Source organism: Ornithodoros turicata, chromosome 6 (genome assembly GCF_037126465.1).
Source record: "Ornithodoros turicata isolate Travis chromosome 6, ASM3712646v1, whole genome shotgun sequence".
NCBI lineage: Eukaryota > Metazoa > Arthropoda > Arachnida > Ixodida > Argasidae > Ornithodoros > Ornithodoros turicata.
In genome coordinates this window covers 65261795-65283799 of record NC_088206.1, presented here as the reverse complement: position 1 = coordinate 65283799, position 22005 = coordinate 65261795, and the positions used below count along the sequence as shown (strand labels likewise).

The following is a 22005-nucleotide window of genomic DNA, read 5'->3' as shown; positions in this document are numbered from 1 at the left end:
GACGTCTTAGCGCATCTTAGCGTAACTTACGATCGCGTTTGTGAATCCGACCCCTGTGCTTTAACCTGTGAATCACTGAGAGAAACGGTTTCTGAAAACTGTGCGAAAAGATAAAATATAACATCCAACGATTCGTTGCAGCTGATTTCTCTATTGAAACCGTGCTGTCTCGGTTATACTGTGACGTCCTGTAGGGGCCTTTCCCTTACCTTCCATACACAATCCTGGCACACTTGTGCCTGGACGGGGTCCTTATGCGATAGCCGATTTCGAATGCGAGAAAACAAGCACGGTTCGATTGCAAGAAATAGCCATTGTACTTCGTCTAACCAAATCTACCCGTACTTTACAATCAGTGATTTATGAAGGCCCCCTCACTAAAACCCTCAAATGTTTGGCGTCAGGTTGTGTATTCGATTCCGGCTGAGGAGGCTATCAGCTTTTCGGCAAGGTACAAGTTGTAGAAGTTCCTTATAGATTGTGCACGCGCAGCGAGCGAACGCCCAAAGCATTGCCAGCGCTACAGGAAGGGTTCTTCGAAGCGCAAGGATCTCTCAAGGCTGAGCGGGAATACGGCGATGTGCACAGACCGACGACTGTTGCATTGCTCATGATCATTGTTGTAAGCAACAAATTATCAATTGCAAGAGAGCGAGAGAGAACCGTAGCAAGCAACGACCTTGCACTGAGCTCGTGATGCCGTTGATAAACCATCCATCGACACCGTTCCGTTAGTTGGCCGGCGCGGTGCGAACGTCTGCGTTTCACGGAAAGGGCATGTGATACGGAACAGAAGAGTACTACGGAACCCCACAAAAATCCTTCCGCAAGTCCCGCAGGGAGTTTCAGCGCATCCATGTAAACAGTCGCACGTGACCGTGTGCCACGGCCGCGACCAAGTGCCCCCATGCATTGGATAGGGCGGTAAGCACACCAGTCATTCTAGCTCACCATACTTTCATGGAGAACATGCAATGATAGTGGTGTATAGTGGTGCGTGCACATGCACGATTGTTCCGCGTGCAATGCATTTCAACGGTCCGCGGTCCGCCCCCGGGTGGGCCGTGTCTTGGAATGCGCGGCCCGTAAAACGGTCGTCGGGGCAACATCGCTTGCGGTGTTGTTTCCGGGAAGATTTTTTCTAAAGATGCATTTCATGCATTTCACGCATGCGCAATGCAATGCAATGCAAGGGATCCGGTCCTTCATATTTGGAGAAGGGCCTGTTGATAACGCGGCGCGCCCCTGGGTTGGCCGTGTCTTTCAACGCGCCGCCTATCAAACGGTCGTCGGAGCAGCATCGCATGCGGTGTTCTTTCCGGGAAGCTTTTTCCTAAAATCTGCAATATATGCCCTGGTCTCCCTTCAAATCCGGCCACTGATCGTTCGCGGTGGAGGGAGGCGAAAGGGAGCAGTCCTTCATTTTCGGAGAAGGGACCCTTGATAACGCGTCCGCCCCTGGGTGGGCCGTGACTTTGAACGCGCGACCCATAACAAGGTCGTCGGGGCAGTACCGCTTACGATGCTGTTCCGGGAAGATCTTTTCTTAGATCTTGTCAAGATAAGGATGGCATGACATTTATCCTGTGACATTCTTGGAAGTATGGGCATAAATACATTTTTTCGAGTATTTAAATATAAACACCAAATACTTTGTTGAAAGAGCTATTTAAATATACTGCAGCAGTGAGCTCATAAGTACTTTTCAGTATGAGTATTTAAATACAAAATATAAATACAGTATCTAAATACCACAACTAGTACCAAGAATACTGTGAGGAAGATGTCATCTGGAATTACAGAAATAATAATGATCATAACAACAACTCAGCAGGGAACAATAGCATCTATTTGTTATTTATCATGGCGATTTTAATATTAGAAGAAAATTGTTAGTATAGAAGTAGAATTAGTAGAAGATTGTTTTCCCTGCTCCAGGTCCCACCCTGCCCCACCGTGCCTTCATCCACGAGATTTTAGTGTCCTGGGTTCACGATATCGCTGGAATTCCCGCACATAGCTGGGCGAACTCACTCATGAGGGCCCTCACGAGTGCCCCTCACCCTCACCTCACGCCTTTAAGGTGAGGGTGAGTGAGGGCAAGCCCACGATCAGGCCATCCGTGAGTGCACTCATGAGGTCTTACCCTCACGAAGTCTCCTGTGAGTGCACTCATGAGGTTTTGCCCCTCATGAGACCTCCTGTGAGTGCACTCATGAGGTCTGAGGGCGCCAGGTCTGTGTTAGTGAAGTCACTGGTGAGGCCTGAGGGGTGTGAGGTCAGTATGAGTGCATTCAGAAATGAGGTTAAATGACGCTTACGAGACGTGGGCAAATTATGAAGGCACTAGTGATATGGTTCCAGCGATCCAGCTACCGGCAGGGTGCACTTTAAAGGGCTGGTGTTCCCGTTTTTAGCAGTTTCGTCTACGTAGCGCTGGCAACACAGCCAAGCGTCCTGAACTGATGGATTAGTTGGTGATATGGTTCCATCGACCCACCTACACGAAGTGTGCACTATAAAGGGCGGGTCTGCCCGTTTTGAGCAGTTTCGTATATGTCGCGCTGGGAACAGAGCAAAGCGTCTTGGCTGACTGATTACTTGGTGACATGGTTCCAGCGACCCAACTACACGCAGTGTGCACTTTAAAGGCCTCATGTGCCCGTTTTTAGCAATTTCGTCTATGTCGCGTTGGGAACAGAGCAAAGCGTCTTGGCTGACTGATTACTTCGTGATATGGTTCCAGCGACCGCTACACGCAGTGTGCGCTTTAAAGGGCTGGTGTGCCCGTTTTTAGCAATTTCGTCTATGTCGCGCCGGGAACAGAGCAAAGCGTCCTCAGCTGACTGATTACTTGGTGATATGGTTCCATCGACCCGCCTACACGCAGTGTGCACTTTAAAGGGCTGGTGTGCCCGTTTTTAGCAGTTTCGTCTATGTCGCGCTGGGAATACAGCAAAGCCTTCTGAGCTGACTGATTACTTCGTGATATGGTTCCAGCGACCACTACACGCAGTGTGCGCTTTAAAGGGCTGGTGTGCCCGTTTTTAGCAATTTCGTCTATGTCGCGCCGGGAACAGAGCAAAGCGTCCTCAGCTGACCGATTACTTGGTGATATGGTTCCATCGACCCACCTACAGGCAATGTGCACTTTACTGGGCTGGTCTGCCCGTTTTTAGCAGTTTCGTATATGTCGCGCTGGGAACACAGCAAAGCGTATTGGCTCACTGATTACTTGGTGACATGGTTCCAGCCACCCAACTATACCGGCAGGGTGCACTTTAAAGGGCTGGTGTGCCCGTTTTTTGCAATTTCGTCTACGTCGCTCTGGGAACAGACCCACGCGTCCTGAGCTGACTAATTACTTGGTGATATAGTTCCAGCGACCCAACTACCGGCAGGGTGCACTTTAAAGGGCTGATGTGCACGTTTTTAGCGATTTCGTCTAGACGAAATTGCTAAAAACCGGCACACCTGTCCTTTAAAGTGCACGCTCTCTGTAGTTGGGTCGCTGGAACCATATCACGAAGTAATCAGTCAGCTCAGAAGGCTTTGCTGTGTTCCCAGCGCGAAGTAGACGAAATTGCTAAAAACGGGCACACCAGCTTTTTAAAGTGCACCCTGCCTGTATATGGGTCGATGGAACCATATCGTCAAGTAATCAGTCGGCTCAGGACGATTTGCTGTGTTCTGAGCGCGTTGTAGACGAAATTGCTAAAAACGGGCACACCAGCGCCTTCAAAGTGCACCCTGCCGGTCGTTGGGTCACTGGAACCATATCACGAAGTAATCGGTCAGCTCTGTAGACTTTGTTCTATTCCCAGCGCGATGTACACGAAATTGCTAAAAACGGGCACACCAGCCCTTTAAAGTGCACCCTGCCGGTAGTTCGGTCACTGGAACCATATCACCAAGTAATCAGTCAGCTCAGGACGCTTTGCTGTGTTCCCAGCGCGACATAGACTAAATTTGTAAAAACGTGCACACCAGCCCTTTAAACTGCACCCTGCCTGTAGTTGGGTGGCTGGAACCATATCGCCAAGTAATCAATCAGCTCAGGACGCTTTGCTGTGTTCCCAGCGCGACATAGACTAAATTTGTAAAAACGTGCACACCAGCCCTTTAAAGTGCACCCTGCCTGTAGATGAGTCGCTGGAACCATATCGCCAAGTAATCAATCAGCTCAGGATGCTTTGCTGTGTTCCCAGCGCGACATAGACTAAATTTGTAAAAACGTGCACACCAGCCCTTTAAACTGCACCCTGCCTGTAGTTGGGTCGCTGGAACCATATCGCCAAGTAATGAAGCAGCTCAGGACGCTTTGCTGTGTTCCCAGCGCGACATAGACTAAATTTGTAAAAACGTGCACACCAGCCCTTTAAACTGCACCCTGCCTGTAGTTGGGTCGCTGGAACCATATCGCCAAGTAATCAATCAGCTCAGGACGCTTTGCTGTGTTCCCAGCGCGACATAGACTAAATTTGTAAAAACGTGCACACCAGCCCTTTAAACTGCACCCTGCCTGTAGTTGGGTCGCTGGAACCATATCGCCAAGTAATCAATCAGCTCAGGACGCTTTGCTGTGTTCCCAGCGCGACATAGACTAAATTTGTAAAAACGTGCACACCAGCCCTTTAAAGTGCACCCTGCCTGTAGATGAGTCGCTGGAACCATATCACCAAGTAATCAGTCAGCTCAGGACGCTTTGCTGTGTTCCCAGCGCGACATAGACTAAATTTGTAAAAACGTGCACACCAGCCCTTTAAACTGCACCCTGCCTGTAGTTGGGTCGCTGGAACCATATCGCCAAGTAATCAATCAGCTCAGGACGCTTTGCTGTGTTCCCAGCGCGACATAGACTAAATTTGTAAAAACGTGCACACCAGCCCTTTAAAGTGCACCCTGCCTGTAGATGAGTCGCTGGAACCATATCGCCAAGTAATCAGTCACCTCAGGACGCTTTACTGTGTTCGCAGTGCGACGTAGACGAAATCACTAAAAACGGGCACATCGGCCCTTTAAAGTGCGACACTGTCTGTAGTTGGGTCGCTGGAACCATATCACCAACTAATCCATCAGTTCAGGACGCTTAGCTGTGTTCCCAGCGCGACGTAGACGAAATTGCTAAAAACGGGAACACCAGCCCTTTAAAGTGCACCCTCTCGGTAGTTGGGTCACCGCAACCATATCACCAACTAATCAGTCAGCTCAGGACGCTTTGCTGCGTTCTCAGCGCGACGTAGACGAAATTGCTAAATACGTGCACACCAGCCCTTTAAAGTGTACACAGCCGGTGGTTGTGTCGCTGGAACCATATCATCAATGCCTTCATAATTTAATTTGAGCACGTCTGGTATGCGTCATTTGACCTCATTTCTGAATGCCCTCATACTGACCTCACACACTTCAGGCCTCATCAGTGACTTTACTCACAGAGACCTGGCGCCCCTCAGACCCCATGAGTGCACTCACAGGAGACCTTATGAGGGTAGGACCCTCAGGGCTTGCGTTTGGTGGGTGCCGTGAGGGTGAGGGCGAGTGAATGCATGAGCCCGTGAGGGCGGTGAGGGTGAGGGCGAGTGAGGGCATGAGCCCGTGAGGGCCGTGAGGGTGAGGGCGAGTGAAGGCATGAGCCCGTGAAGGCGGTGAGGGCGAGTGAGGGCATGAGTCCGTGAGGGCCGTGAGGGTGAGGGCGAGTGAGGTTTCACCAAAATGCCCACCTATGCGTTCCGGTAGAAGAAGCATAAAACAGAGTTTGGAGCGCAGTTGTATACTCTGTTTTCGCAAAGGACGCACATGCGACAAACCATTTTAGATGGTCGGTTTTTCACTATTGTTGAGGAAAGCTGTCGGGACTACCCGACTACCTTGTTGCATCTTCGTCAAATCTAATAGAAGTCTTTCCTTATCGGCAGTTAGGGAGGTGTTCTCCTTTGCAAATCTGATTCTACAATCGAACAGGACATACCTAGAAACTGCAGTCTTTGAGAAACTTCTGATATTAAAATCGCCACGATAAATAACAAATAAATGGTATTGTTCACTGTTGAGTTGTTGTTACGATCATTATTATTTCCGGATGACATCTTCCGCACAGTATTCTTGGTAGTTGTTGTAGTATTTAAATACTGTATTTATATTTCGTATTTAAATACTCAAATTGAAAATTATTTATGCAGAAAATTACTTACGTCTTTCAACAGAGTATTTTGTATTTATATTTAAATACTCAAAAAATGTATTTATTCCCATACCTACACGAATGTCGCGGGATAAATGTCATGCCATCGTTTGTCACGACAAGACGCAGAAATAAACGCACCTTGCGCGGAACAATCTTGCGTGTGCACGCATCACTATCCTTGCATGTTCTCCATAAAAGCGGCAAATGTGAAAACCGCGTCCTACGTTCACAACACTGAAAATAAAAGAAGAACAGAAACAGCCGCGTGTACAAATAATACTCTGTCATTTCGCAACACGGAGCTGTAAACAAGGACAACGTGCGTTCCTGGAAAGCGTTTAGTACATATCAAATAGGCCGACTATATTTGTTTAGGTGGTCATCAATCACAGACTTCTTGACTCAACTCCCACGTGGGCATCGTTGTGCCGGCGCTTCTCGAACTCAAACACATATTCAGTACGTACAGAACTGCTGTACTCTGTGCTGTGAACCGCTGTAAGCCAAGTACTTCGAACAGCATGGCAGCTCTGCTGGCAGCATTAACGACGGTGATTTTGCTGTGGGTGCAGAGTACTTCTGGTGTTGATTGGTGTGCAGGCAAGATGCGTAAGTAAATTGGGCCTAACGTTTCTTCTTGGGTACTTTTTTGTTTGTTGTTGATGTTGAGGGAGGTCTTGGTGGTGGTGGTGGTAGTGGTTTCTAGCGCTGGGCCGTACCGATGAAGTGATTCATGCACATATGACAGAATTCGATTTGTTATCCTCATTGAAAGTGACATCTATAGCCTCAGGCGTATTTTGCAAACTCACGTTACGTTTTACGTGGAGCTTTAGTTGTAGGCTCCAGGTTGTCCCGATAATATAAACGATACTGACAAGCCCACACGGAATTAAGATATTCGTTTGGTAGTGAATATAGTATTTTATTGAAGGCCAGATTTTTCTTTGTGCTTTATACGTCAAGGTACTAGCAACGGGAATTCAGGTGTCCGTTTACGTTTCAGCGGAAGGCTGTTATGCTTGTCTGTGTTTGCACAACAGATCCTATGACGAAGGCAAGGGGCGCCAGAGTTGCAACGTCGTTCATAATGGCTTGCAAGAATACCTTGATCAATATGAACATAAAGGCAGACATAATATATCGCGTAAGATATGACAACTTGTTTTTCTCGACTGTTCAAGATATGGCGCAAACGACTTTTGATAACGTAACAAGTCGTCATAAACACTTGCTGGACGTGCTTTGATTTCGTGCCTTACAGAACCTTCCACAGATGTGTCACACGGTGCGGTTGTGTTACGGGTACGCGGACCCCTTTAAGAATGTGAGTATGAGTACCACGAGAGTACCACATACAATGAGATAATTGAATGTGTCTGCATGCCTTGCCAGCGTGCCAAAAATAAAATATTTGTTCACGGACACTAAAATAAATTGTGAAAAGTAAAGAAAAGACATTTCTTTTGACGACGACGATGATGATGATGATCGTGCTTACCACCGTAGAACCGTTCGTGAAACAAACAAGAAGGCCCCTGGTTCCGTCAAGCACATCGGTAACGTCTGTCCTTTCTCTTGAACTAGAGGAAGAGTTGGCCACGTACATCTAACATCTATGAAATTGGGAGCTTATTCTTTGGGTTTACGAGGCTCTGAAGTCCGGAGACTAGCGTATGAGCTCGCAGAAAGGACAGCATCCGTTTAACGTGAGCACCGGCGCTGAGTGAGTTCCTGCGCTGGCACCGATGAAACTGGCGATGATGTTGTGTGCGACTTTTGTGGTTCATATTAACGGCTTATTATGTCTCAGCTGAGTCTGCTTTGTTCGCGGTACGACGTAGTGTTGCTCACAGTACACGGGCAGTTTTCAAAGCGTATAAACGAAGCAATACTTTGTACTTATCAATTTCATGAGTACTGTGGTGGCGCGGCTACCAAGAAGAAGATGCGCGAGAGCACCATATTCTACTCTGGCGTGTGCCAGTTATTCTTTGAGTTCTTGGGCTGTTGAAGCCATGTCCGTTTCCTGTTCAGTCTTCTATTAAAGAGGTTTGTTGAACCCACCCTACGGTTATCTCAACTGGCGACGAGCGAAGGACTTCTCAGAAGATGCAGGGGGATGAGTCTCGAGTTATCTCAACCGGAGCAGGTTCGGACGATGGTGTTCGGCGGTTTCGCAGCCCTGGAACGTTTGATCCTGACAAGGAAGATTGGAACCTCTATGAGATCAGGTTTCTAGCGGCTATACGTGTGGCAAGAGTCACGGACGATGCGGACAAGAGTGGACTTCTAATTTCGTCGCTGAGTCCGGCAGTCTTCAAGCGGCTCTATAACCTGCTGCAACCGAGGAACATCATGGAGGTACCTTTCAAGGATCTTACTGCAACGTTATCTGACCATTTCACTCCGAAACGGTTCAAGGAGTTTGAGAGATACAAGCTTTTCTCAAATCGTCAAGAGGACGGTGAGTCAGTGAAGGATTTCGTTGAGCGGTTGTCGGCAATCATTTTCCGCTGTGAATATGAAGGAGAGTCTGACGTCCGAGCATGTTCCCTGATGACAGCGTTCATCGTAGGCCTCCGGGATCAGCGCATCCGCGCGCGACTTGTTCTGGAAAAGACCTTGACAATGGACACAGCGATCCGGCTCGCTGAAAGTTTTCTGGCCGCGGAGGCAGAGTCGAAGCAGTTGCATGCAGAACCCTCTGTGCACAAGGTGACAGTCAAGCCGGAGAGCAAGGAACGATGTTTCCGGTGTGGAAATTCAAACCACTCGCAAGAAACGTGCAGATTCCGCAACGAGGACTGTCACGCCTGTGGCAAAACTGGACACATCTCGAAAATGTGTCGTTCATCCGCTTCACAGGGAACGCGGAAGAAAGGTAAACATTTTCGGAAGGTGAAGCTTGTGACCGACGTGTTTCTTGCGGACGACCAAGACGGGAAGTTCATTGCTTGTAGTATCAAAGACAAGGACGTCATCCTGCAGGTCGATACGGGATCGCGGGCAACACTTCTGGATGAAAGGACGTTCAAGAGGTTGGGTGAGCCAGAGCTATACCAATCTCCGTACCGTCTTCGTGCTTTCAACAAGGACGAGATACCACTTCGTGGAGCAGCAGATCTCGATGTTTCCATAGGTGGAAGGGTAGAAAAGCTTCAGGCACTCTTTACCCGGATGGAACATACCAATCTGCTTGGAAGGGATTGGATACGTGAGCTTGGCATCGACCTCAACACATTATTCGTGGGCAAGATATTGACAGCTCCGAAGTTGGAAGGCGTCTTAGGAACGTACTCGGATCTTTTTCGAAGCCAACTAGGAAGGTGCACCAAGGCTTTAGTCCACCTTCATCTCAAGAAAGACGCTGAGCCGAAATTCTTCAAGCCCCGGCCGATCCCTTTTGCGTCTCGGGAAGCGGTTGAAGCTGACCTGCAACGGCAAGTACAGAATGGGGTGCTGGAACCTATCGAGGTGTCGGAATGGGCCACTCCCATTGTAGTGGTGCCCAAGCCAAATGGAGCCGTACGAGTCTGCGGAGACTTCAGCGTCACTGTGAATCCGCAGATCGAAATCGCACAGTACCCGTTACCTAGACCTGAAGAACTTCTGGCGACATTAAATGGCGGTGAAAAGTTCACGAAATTAGACTTGTCCGAAGCATACCTACAGATGGAGCTGGACGAAGAAGCTAAGAAAATCTTGGTGATCAATACTCACAAGGGCCTTTTTCAATTCAATCGAATGCCCTTCGGCATCGCATCTGCCCCAGCCGTTTTCCAGCGTACCATGGAACAGGTGATCGCAGGGATTCCTTCTGTAGCCTGTTATCTCGATGACATCATCGTGACTGGCCGAAACGACAAAGAGCATCTGGAAACCTTAGAGCAAGTTTTGTCACGTCTCCGCGAGTTCGGCTTCACTCTCAAGAGGGAGAAATGTGCCTTCCTGCAGCGGCAGGTTGAGTATTTGGGACACGTGGTTACTGCGGAAGGTTTCCGACCATCACCCAAAAAAGTATCAGCGATTCTGAACATGCCACCGCCAACACAAGTTTCAGAACTGCGCTCATTTTTGGGGCTGGTACAGCACTACGGAAAGTATCTGCCGTCTTTGTCCGATATTTGTGCTCCACTCAACAGCCTACTCAAGAAGTCGACATCTTGGCAATGGTCTGCGTCTTGCGTAGATGCGTTTGAAACAATCAAGAGGAAGCTCGCCTCCGCTGAAGTACTCACCCATTATGATCCACGGAAGGACATATTTCTGGCGGTGGATGCTTCTTCGAAAGGTATTGGGGCCGTCATCTATCATCGCATCAACGGCGAAGACCGACCGATTGCGCACGCTTCGAAGACACTGACACCAGCCCAGACAAAATATGCTCAAATAGAACGGGAAGCCCTTGCTATTATTTTTGGCGTCCGAAAATTTCATCAGTATTTGTGGGGACGGAAGTTTACACTCTTCACCGACCACAAGCCGTTAACTGTAATTTTTGGACCCTCAAAGGGCATTCCCGCGACAACGGCGAGTCGTCTGCAACGGTGGGCCATCATTCTAATGAGCTACGCGTTCGACATACAGTTTAAATCGACGACGAACATCGCAAATGCAGATGGCCTGTCTAGGTTGCCCGAAGGCGCCGATCTGGAGTTCGATCAGCAAATGGAAGAAGGTATTTTCAACGTTGTGGACGAGGAGATTAATGCGGTGCAGGATTTTCGCATGCACACTCTTCCAGTCAGAGCTAAGCAGATTGCTGAGGCGACTCTTCAGGATCGATACTTGAAGCAAGTAAAAGAGTACATTGCAAGTGGCTGGCCCGAACGCGTAGAACAGGAGTTGGTTCTGTACTGGCAACGACGAGCTGAACTTACAACACACCGTGAGTGCGTTCTTTGGGGCCTACGCACCGTTATACCTCAAAAGTATCGCGCAGCCCTTCTGGATACGCTCCACGAGTGTCATGTAGGACAAAATAAAATGAAGATGTTGGCTCGCTCATATCTGTGGTGGCCAGGGCTGGACAAAGACATTGAATCCAGAGTGAGAGGTTGCGATCAATGTGCGTCCGTTGCAGCGCAAGAGGTTCCTGTGCCACTTCACCAATGGGAGCCGCCGGATAAGCCGTGGTATCGTCTGCACGCAGATTTTGCGGAGCTTCATGGGAAGCATTATCTCATAGTCATCGACAGCTTTAGCAAGTGGCCAGACGTGAGGACTATGACAACAACGACTGCAGACAAAACGATAGACACGCTCAGAGACATCTTCACTCAAAATGGGCTCCCTGAAGTTTTCGTGACGGACAACGGACCTCCGTTCACAAGTCAACAGTTTCGGAAATTTCTCGAAGACCAGGGAATTCACCATGTGCTAACGCCCCCTTACCATCCCAAATCAAACGGATTGGCAGAGAATTTTGTGCGGACATTTAAGACTGCTCTGCGCCGTTCAAGCGGAGGGGGAAGGGAAAGCATAGGGGAATTCCTCTTCAAGTACCGAGTCACTCCCCATGTGACCACAGGGCGTCCACCCTGTGAGCTTCTCAATGGCAGACACTACCGCTCTGTTTTGGATCTTGTGCGACCACCTGGACCAATCCCTTTGGTGATGTTTTCAGGTGCCAGGGAACGTCAAAAGAGATGTCATGACAGGCGAGCGCGCGACAGGTCGTTTGGAAGCAACGCGAAGGTGTGGATGCTGGACCCTCATCAGAAAGGTCATTGGAAATGTGGCACTGTTGTGGACAAAGAAGGATCAGTCATTTTCAAGGTTCGGGATCTTTCTGGGAAGGTACAACGGGTACACAAAGACCATCTCAAGGCAAGAGAGTCTTCCGATACCTGGGATACTGAATCACTCCCCAAACCCCCGACAGAACATGAGCCACCGGAAGAACCAACATTTCCTCTACCCTTCCCGGAAGTTGACGACACTTGCAGTGAGGACGGCCACCACCGTACGACGCAAGATGCCCAGCCGTCTCAAGTGGCAGGAGCTGCTCCTTCAGGAGAAAAGTCTCCTCCTTTGAGTACACCCACACGTAGGTATCCGGTCAGGAGGCGTCGGCCGGTAGATCGGTTCCAACCGACTTAAAGGGGGAGGTATTGTGGTGGCGCGGCTACCAAGAAGAAGATGCGCGAGAGCACCATATTCTACTCTGGCGTGTGCCAGTTATTCTTTGAGTTCTTGGGCTGTTGAAGCCATGTCCGTTTCCTGTTCAGTCTTCTATTAAAGAGGTTTGTTGAACCCACCCTACGGTTATCTCAAGTACCTTACGTGAACTCTCCCCATTCGGCCCCGTACCACTGTTCCGTTTAGCCCGATTGGGGTAGGCAAAATGGGACGTTTGTTATACCCCTATAGTAAATGCATTGAATGTGCCGTCCGGGATTGTTCTGGCTGCCGTGCAATCATCACCATATAGCAGAGGGATAAATGCGTGCACTGAAGTAAAGACCCCACCAGTTTCTCCTTCATTTCCGTAGTGACAACTTTTATCGTTTTCCCCTTATGTACCCCATTTTGCCCCATCTTCCCCTAGCGATGAAAGTTCAATTGACACCGATAATGTGAATGACAAAGAGGAAAATGTGACCTACTTCTCGCAGGCTATGCTTGTGCAACGCCCCCTCGGTAAGCGCGCGATCTGACAGGCATTCATTTTTAGAAATGAATTATGGTGAGCTAGATCTCTAGCTCTAGCTCTAGCTCTAGCTCTAGCTCACCATAAATGAATGCCTGTCAGATCGCGCGCTTACCAATGGAACGAAACGAGCCCTCGTCGAGGCTCGATTTCCCTCGTGCGACGAAAGATGGCGGTAGAGCCCGTGACTATACTCTGGACAGGAACGCCGGTTCTGTACTTGTTTCGCTCGCTCCCGGCTCCTTTTAGTGCTCTTCCGTTTGCGTAAACTGCAAAATGATTGAAGAACGAACAGCTTTATCGTTTAATTATGTAGAAACTGTGCATAAGTGTTTTGTTAGGCCCTGACATGAATGACTTGCATGAGAGCAGGTTTCACCCGAGCACCCGGAATGTACGCTAAAACTCACTTTCAAATTTCTGAATCCAAGAAAGGCGATAAAAGATAAAAACTGCGTCACGGTTCCTGCAGGTACTGCCCTTATGTCCACTTTCCTGCTGTCACACTGTCCTCGTGTCTCACTGTACCCAGTGTTCACTTTCGAAGATCGAAGTTGTGCAAAACAAAAACTATAGAAAAGAACATTGTTCACTTTCAGAGGCTTCGAGTTATAGAAAAGGCTTGTGATCAGACAAAAGTGAGCGACGACGCCAACGACGCTGTCGGAAGCTCACGAACGCACAATGCGTAGCGAGTGCGAGCGAGCCTCGTAGAAGAGCTGTAGAGCCGGTAGATCGTCCGACAAATTCGGGTGATGACTGTCCCAGAACGACTCCCCCAATAGATCGTGCACTGGACCTGGACGCTCTCGCTCGGATTACCAGATGCATCATCCGAAATCCGTCACGGAACATTCTTCTTCTTCTTCATCTGAAAAGATGGCCGTGAGCCACTAAGGGAGATTGGCCAGGACAATTGGTTGGAATTACGTTCTTTAGTCCATAACAGCGTGAACGGAGATGTCAACTGACGTATGTACGCATACATAAGTACGTACGTATTTGGGGATGTATGCGTGTACGTGTGAGAGAGCACGGAGAAAGCGTTTAAAATCGGTTCGAGAGAAGGATGTAAGATACACGAGACCTGCTGCCACAGACCTATTGCACAGCTCGGTATGAGATGCTCCCAGGATATGGCAGCGAAGATAAACAGACGGAGACGGTTCTAATGAGGGCAGAGGAGCAGGAAGTGTTGGGCCGTTTCATCCTGGCCACAGTGGGAGCATACAGGGGACACAGAGCGCCCACCACGGTGGAGGTAAAAATTTAGGGGTAACACGAGGCATCGGGCTCTCGTAAACTAACTTCTGTCAGTTTACTGGTTATGATAGCATTGATCATCATCGTCGTCGTTATCATCGCTCTCAGGTGATAAGGGTATACTTCATCCTGCACACTGCTGATTTTCACACGATACCTGGGGCCCTATGGGCCTGTTTGTCTGGGCCACGTGGCGCGAGTGAGCACCAACGTCAGCGCCCCAAATTATGCAACACTCGGTAGTTTAGCAGACGACGCGGCACTTTCAAATACACGGTCTCGAGTTGCTCCCACTTTTCAAGAAGCACCGCTTTTTCTGTGGATTTCCTACAGGTTTTGTAGCTTTCCTCGGCGCCACACCGTTTGAAACACCATGCAAAACACGCTGATGAAACTACCTACTGTTGGGATCCGTGGCCGTTTGGGCCGAAATGGCGCTGTGCAAACTTCACTGCAACAGCCCTATTCTGATCCGTGTCGGTAGCGCGAACGTGTCGTTCGGGAGCGAGCGGACGTGGTATATGACGCAACGTAACGCTAGCGATGAGAATTTGGTATTCCCTGCGCTCCAAACGCGTCGTCCGTAAACAACGGTGTCGATCACGGGAACAACGGCCTCGACCCTATCGTTATGATGTGCCGTACTGTCGTTAAGAGGAGCGAAAGCTGTCAAGATGGCTGCAAGTTACTTTGCGTGGCTCCTATCGACACCGCCACGGTTGGCGCCGGTGTTTAGATCGGGCGACATAGTGAGGTATAGCCTCCGCGGTGAAGCAGTTTCACGAAAGACGTCTCATTTGACAACGCGCTTTTGTCAAATGAGACGTCTTTCGTGAAACTGCTTCACCGCGGAGGCTATACCTCACTATCATCCATGTCCAGATTCTCAGCACGATACACAAGGGTGTTTCATAAAAACGATAAAAAAAAACTGAGTGCAAGGGGACAATGAAAGGAAAAAAAAAAACAGACGATACAAACGCAGCACTGACTGCCAACCAAAGACTTATTTGCAAAGCATCCCCGCTTATAATACAAAAATACCCTCTCCCTTCCTTCTCGTTGTCCCCTTGCACCGTTCTTTTTTTATCGTTTTTAGAATGGATCACCAACCCGCCCGGATTTTAACTTGATTACACAAAGCTCTGCGTAAAGCTCACATTGCTCCGCTTGCCAACTGTCCTGACAGCTCATTAGCCGGCGATTTAATACCGCGGCTAATTCTGCCCACTCCCTTTGCCTGTCTAATTGCGTGAAGGCCGCCAGCAAAATGCCCGTGAATAAATTGCGGTGCTCGATCATGAACTGCAACACCGTTTCATATTATTCGTGCGTTGAGCAAGAAGCGCGAGACTTCTTCTCCATCGTCAAAGCACCGTCGTCTGCTTCCAAAACAAGGGGCATTCCGCGTGATTCTCCACCTGCTGCGCTATTGGCTGAGAGCGCGGCGTCTCGTTCTCAGACGTCTTAACGTCTAACGACAGTCAACAGACCAAGCGCTTTGTCGCTAAAAGCGACGTGGGAATACCAAAACTGGAAGGTGTCACTCCCGGTGCTCGTAATCGCCTTCTACCGATACCCCTGTATCGACACTACGTTGGCGCTCGCCCGCGTCTCGGAATAGGGCCCCAGACTGCGTTGTACACCCAATAGAATTATTTATCGTTTTCTTTAGGCTACTCTACAAGAGCTGCGAGAAGAATTCTGGGTCTGTTTGGAGAAATACCTCAAGTTATTGGAGATCCTTTTTCCGGTACGGAGAACCTCGCAATTCTACACGAGAACTCTCTTTGAGACAAACACCGCAGCAAATAACCTGCTAGGGTTGTCTTTCATTCATTCGATGACAACGTCCTTGCACGAATCCCAAGGTAACGTTTCATGGACACGTGACTTTTAAGTGCGGCGACATTCGTTTAAAGGCAAGTTGGCTTCCGTTCCAGTCGATTTCGAAACTATACTGCCATTTTATTCCTCGTGGACCACCGACCACAGTATTGAAAACCCCACGCGAAATAGAGGCATTGTTTGACTGTTATGCGATGGAATACATGAAAAGAGCAGATTCCGGATGATGACAGTATGCCGGAATTCGCTCTCTGCGAAAACGAGAAAACGTCACTCTCTAAGAACCAATGAGGGCACGGCCTTGAGAAAAGGAATGCAGCGGCCGTGCGGGCGTTTCATAGAATTACGTGGCTTCCCCCGTCGGGACGGCACCTTTCTCCTCTGGACTCCGCCCTCTCACTCCTCCGCTTAGGGAGTGACGTCACGCCTCTACAGCTTCGGAATCAGCGCGGATGTTAGAACTTCGTTTGTTTAAAATCTAAGCACATTTCGGTCGAAAAAATTAGCTAAGTACATTGTCGGTCGATGCCGAACATAGTCATATCGGTTTCGTAGATGGGTCTCTGGATGCGATCGTCCCTTTAACGCACTTTGGAAGCATCGGTGAAGGCGTGTCGCGTCAGTTTGTAGCCAGAAGCAGAGAGGGGCGCCCTGGTCCCCTCGTGCACCGCGTCGCCTGTGCTGAAAAGAAACGCTGTTACGGGCGCGCTCGCTCAGTAGCCTCGTTTTCATGAACACGACACAAGCGCATCGAATCGAGACGAAACGGGACAGAAAGCGTTTACACGGAGACCGGGGCTCAAATTTTCGTTACTTCGTACCGCGCGATAAGGGGGGGGGGGGTGATGTTAGGGGGGGGGGCTTCGCTGTGATTCGTCACGATCGAGCTCTCGTACAATGACCAGTCGCGCCATTTCTTTGAGATTCCAGCTTACCGGAACAGTTTTCACGTGCCGTGACGTGACGATTGGAACGCGCCCACTTCGAATAATAACGATATCGAACAGTATGTTCAGTTCAGCATCGGGCCCGCAGCCGTGTCATATTGGAAAGTTGGAGGCGCAGTTCTGTAAATATGGTGCCGCTACCGGTGCTACGTGTGGTGAATAGGCCCGTTCAGCTCACGGTGAGCTGCCCCACACCTGGTGTGGGAAGCATGGTGGGAAACATTGAGGCGTAAGCGCAAACGAGGGTCTAGAGCGTGGTTTTACTGCCTGGATGTCATGGGCTGCCAAGGACGTCGCTACCGCAGGGACCGGCTACCGCAGAGGTTCATTGGATCCGCGTCCGATGGATGGCTGCACCGACGGAGGACGACCGGAAGATGCGATAGCTGGAGTGGACTGTGTAGTGGACTGTGCTGTGGACACTGGACTGTGGACTGTGTAGTGGAGGTTGAAGTCTGCACCGCATGTCCACGCGTACTTCAAAATGAACTCCGCTGTAGAGCCTTGCTGCTCCTGTCTGTGTAGACTAGCCCGTATACATCCAAAACAGGGTGTGGCTGGGAACTCCGGAATATCGCCATTTTGTCAACCTGATTGGCAGTAGCAGGCGACGCAACTGAGCCGCAGCGAACGTCCCCCCCCCCCCCACCCCCCTCACGCACAGACAGACACACTTCACATAATCCTCCCTTCATTCCTCTATACGTGCATCTTGCACTATCCGGATGCGTATGCACCATCTCGATTCGATACACATCTGTTTAGAGGGGTTGAATACGATACGCTCTCCTATAGCGAATCGACCCGTTTCCATGGGCGAATTCGATTCGACAACTGGATTCGAGTGTCTGCGCAGTGCTTTTCTCCGTGATGTCGTTCACGCCGTATGGGCACGGACCCCGAAGAGTTAACAGCGTAGGAGGCATGCTGCGGGGCATATATATAGTATAGCTGCAATGTAGTATAGCCATCGTGAACTAGAGTAAAGCGCTCACAGATATGCCGTCATTCCTACACGCGTTGGCCAAAGATGAGGAATGTAAGTGGCGTTCTGCCGAGAACGCCAGGAACAGGCGTACCACAAACCGTGCCAGCATTACTCTCGGCCAGATGTTTAGAAATGTGCACCGAAGAGTACTATACTCGCGACACGGTTGTCTGAAATCGCCCTGCAGTAATGCTGCAGTCTATATTTCCTTGATTCCCATCGAATACGTACTTCCAATATTGTATTTAAAGGTGGACCATATGCTGCACGTGTTTCTCGCTCGAAATAAATGATCTTGCAACGCCTCGAGATTTGAGATGGGATAAACCACGGGGAGCTGTGTTCAGACAACCGTGTCGCAAGCAGTACATGGCTCACAGGAAATGAACGCGTTTGCGGGTGACATCCATTTTCTGCACGAGGCCCCTGACAACTGTGAGCAATTCATTCCTTTGCCAGCTGCAATGCTATCGCATTTCGCACGCGTTTGGCAGTGAGCCATAGAGTACAATGACTTTTTCCTTCGTGACACTTTTAATTCAGGCATTTCTATTTTCAGGGGGTGTTAGCCGAAGGCAGATTCATTGCGGAAGATGTTGTGAAGTCTTTTGGGGTAAGCCAAATGTACGCAGAATGCAAACTGGACCACCAATCGTGTCACGTAAACTGCGCAAACTTCATAGTAGGATAGTATGTCGTTCAAGAACACTTATATTTCCCACGGAAACTGAGCGCTAATATTACGTGAGTCTGACGCAGTCATTTAATAACAAACATGATGGCACTTAAACGAAGCCGCAAGAGAGCGTCTCGTATCGGCTACCCCAGCAGCTCATCACGACTAGCCCGCCATATGGCGACCATGCTGCACGTGCACAGAATGGTGGCGCACACCTAGATCGAGCGTCAAATCATGTTTCTCGACGATAGTGCCTGTATTTTCAACACGGTTGGACGAAAGCGAGCTGGGAACCTACCTCTGGCGAGTGGCCTTCGGGTGATTCACGGATCGCTTCTTTGTAATAGGTACACCCAAGTGAGTTCGCGTTCTAAGACACCTTTTCTCAGCATGCTCCGCATTCCAAGTTCATCACGGAAATAAAAGGCTCCCACCCAAGGGCTGCTTTGTCTGAAAAGTGAATGTTGTAGTCCTGAGCGGAATATGGTTTGTTGGTACGACAGAGTTCGCGCAAGCTTTGTGGAGAAACGCCACGTGTACTCCGAGAGATGCCCGAATTCCTCGGGTCACAAACATGGAAGAGACCTGTAGCCATCTTTAGAGAAGGCGCAGAAACTGGAGCGGAACAAGGTCATTCAGCTAATAATATGTAAGAAGCTATATCAAATTATTCGCAGATAAACTGCTGCACTTTAATGTGACCTTCTTGCTACTTGTTAATTTTTTATTCTACTAATCAAGGAAATGTAACAGAAACGGAAACGGTATTATACCGGAAATATAGCAGGTAACGGTATCAGAAACGGAAACGGATATCGCACAGTTAGAATACCTGAAACGGAAACGGAAACGACAATAATTTACGGTAATAATTCGGGTACCGCATGACCCGAATTATTGCAATTCTTCACCATATCATGTAGATAAATTTATGGAATAAACTTCAATGAAGCAAACTAAAATTAACTGAAAAACGAAAACTAAAATGAACTATCAAACTCGAGCATATAAGTAAGTAGTATACAGTAAACAGAAGAATCATAGTTCCCCTACGCTTATGGTGACCTGGAAGTTGCAAGCGTGAGTAACATCGAAAGAAGTGACAGGGCGCTGACAAGCTGGTGCATGATGAGAGAGGCGGTACCCGAGACTCTCTGAGACTCTCTGTCAGGCATTTGTTGGTGTTACGGTAAGGATGGTGCCAAGCCTCTTCTGCCTCGTTCTAGCTCACACTCTAAGATTGTCAAATCCGGTATTATATCATCGTTGTTGAACGCTTCTGTGACAAAAAGTTGCTTCCATCATGTCAATTTCAGTTTGTTGCGCCAATGCTCCAGATTATGTTCTGCTGGGTATGGTTATGATGTCATTTCTGCTAGGGCTCTTATGTTGTTTCGAAAGCTATTTTATCGCAACACTTGTTCTTCAGATGTCCCCCAATCTCACTCTGGTCAAATTGCTGTCATCCCGTACCATCACTCTGTGTCGCACAACATTTATGCAGTCGCCAAGGATTTCGGCATAAAGATCGTTTTTTCAAATGCTTTGAAGCTAAGCAAGTTAACACCATTTTCTTCTGTTTTTAAGGGATGCAATGTCAAGCACCGTGACCCGCTAGTGCCCTGTAACCGCTCTGTTGTCTATTCTATCCCCCTTGAATGCGGCTTTTGCTATGTAGGGCAAACGGGACGCTGCCTCAATGACCGTTTACGGGAACACACGCGCAACAATGAACGGAGCTTTGTGTCGAGCGAACTCGTGCAGCATCTCCGTGAATGCAGAGGCTGTAAGCCGGTTTTCCCCGAGACCCAAGTTTTGTGCAAAGAAAAGAACACTTGGCGTAGGTTGCTCAGGGAGACCTGTGAGATTAGTACACGTGGCAACTGCGTAAGCAAGCCTTCCCTCCTTCCTCTTCCTCCTCTCCGGAGGTTTTTGAATATATAGAGCTCTGGTAAATAAAATTTTTTGCTGTGTTCGAGAATTCTTGTTGCGTCGTCTCTCTCCCTCCCCGTCTCGGGTACCGCCTCTCTCATCGTGAGTAACATTCCTGGAAGCCATGTTCATATCAGCTGTTCACAGAAATCACGTACCTATATGTGTGTTTTGAATAAACATTGTCTTTGTATGCATGTATCCCTGGAGTCCTCAAAATAGACTTCATTGTAAAAGGATTAAGCTTTGTCACGGTGTCAATGGTGTTTTTTTAAAGAAAAGAAAAAAGGAAAACAAAAAGCTGGAGGTGGGGCGGTGGAACCGAAACGCAAAACCGAAAGGGAAATGTAACGGAAATGAAAGCAACAATGGTGGTAACTGGTTCAACAATAAATAAGGGCCAGTAACGGAGGTTGTAACGGAAACGAAAAAGATTCCGTTACCTTTCCCTGCGTACTAATTCCAGTCTACCAAGTTGGTGGCGCTGTTGTAGCATCTGACGTCATTTGTTTGTAAACAATGAGAGGTCCGGACACTTCCTCATAGTCCTATAGGACTAACCGCTTACGCCAGATTCCCTCTATGTGTGAAAAAAAGAACTTCAGACTTTTTATAACGAGCGCCACCTACTGTACGTGACTGTAAATAAAACTGACTTTTCCGAACAGTCTCAGTAATCGTATTAGCGCAGCTTTCACAAAACAAGCATTTGTGTTCGGAGTTTGTGACATTCTTCATGTTTTCAGGCCTGCGCAAAAAATCTGCTCCCCGCTGACCAGGACGAGATGCTGGTATTGGTAACATTCCTCAAAGACTTCGTTACCGGATGAGAAATAAAAAGTTGCATCCTACACCTTGTATACTAATCGACTTTTCTATGGAATAAGCGAGATGAAAATCTCAGTATCGGGAAATGCCACATTATTGAATAGCACATTCTTCCAGACCACGCTTTTTCGCGCGGCTTTAGTTCGAGATCACGATCAGACACGCGATCCTCTCACTTACTTCGTCTCTCCAATCAACTTGCTGCCATTAAAGCACAAAGAAAACCAACAGAATATCTTTTAGCTTGCCTACTTTCATTTCCACATTGCTGCATCACGGCGCGCTGCAATACGTAGATCGAAGCTGACTTCCCAAAATCCGTTGGTCTTGTATGTGTATAAAGCTTTTCAAAGCCTCACCACACATCGGTAATACACAGCTGTAATGGAGGCATGGCTAGCTCCAGGGTAAGTACCGTTTTCTCAACTGTCTAGCTGCCTCAGCTTTTTATAGGCACAGCTGCGTCACTGTAGGTTTCTGTACACGATAACAGAGTGTTCAATGTTACAGTATGCTTGTGAATGTTCTCGTTGTGATAATATTGTAGGCTGTAATGTATCCGATTCTAGTGTCGCATATCATTCCACATTCCACTGGGCGTTGTGCAGAGCGGTTTTTTATTTGTCTTTTACGGGTTTTTATAAAAAGCTGTAACAGCAGCACAGTTGTCGTTCTTTCAGT

At 48.5% G+C, this 22005-nt stretch overlaps 1 protein-coding gene and 1 long non-coding RNA gene across 2 annotated transcripts in view; one reads left to right on the top strand and one right to left on the bottom strand.

Annotated features, from left to right (window-relative positions):
- LOC135397065 (uncharacterized) overlaps window positions 1–22005 on the bottom strand; it is a 167435-nt gene that overhangs the window by 16353 nt on the left and 129077 nt on the right. The gene's annotated exons all lie outside the window — the stretch shown is intronic.
- Window positions 7256–21326, top strand: LOC135397457 (uncharacterized). Its single transcript, XM_064629061.1, has 5 exons — window positions 7256–7331; window positions 7449–7511; window positions 15778–15855; window positions 18445–18498; window positions 21243–21326. Exons 1-5 carry the CDS (start codon window positions 7275–7277, stop codon window positions 21324–21326), a joined length of 336 nt encoding a protein of 111 aa, XP_064485131.1. The 5' UTR covers window positions 7256–7274.

Coding starts and splice junctions, on each gene's coding strand:
- LOC135397457 (XM_064629061.1), top strand. CDS start 7,275: ATGGCTTGCAAGAATACCTTGATCAATATGAACATAAAGGCAGACATA. Junction 7,512..15,777: donor ACGCGGACCCCTTTAAGAAT/GTGAGTATGAGT, acceptor CGTTTTCTTTAG/GCTACTCTACAAGAGCTGCG. Junction 18,499..21,242: donor ATGTTGTGAAGTCTTTTGGG/GTAAGCCAAATG, acceptor TCATGTTTTCAG/GCCTGCGCAAAAAATCTGCT.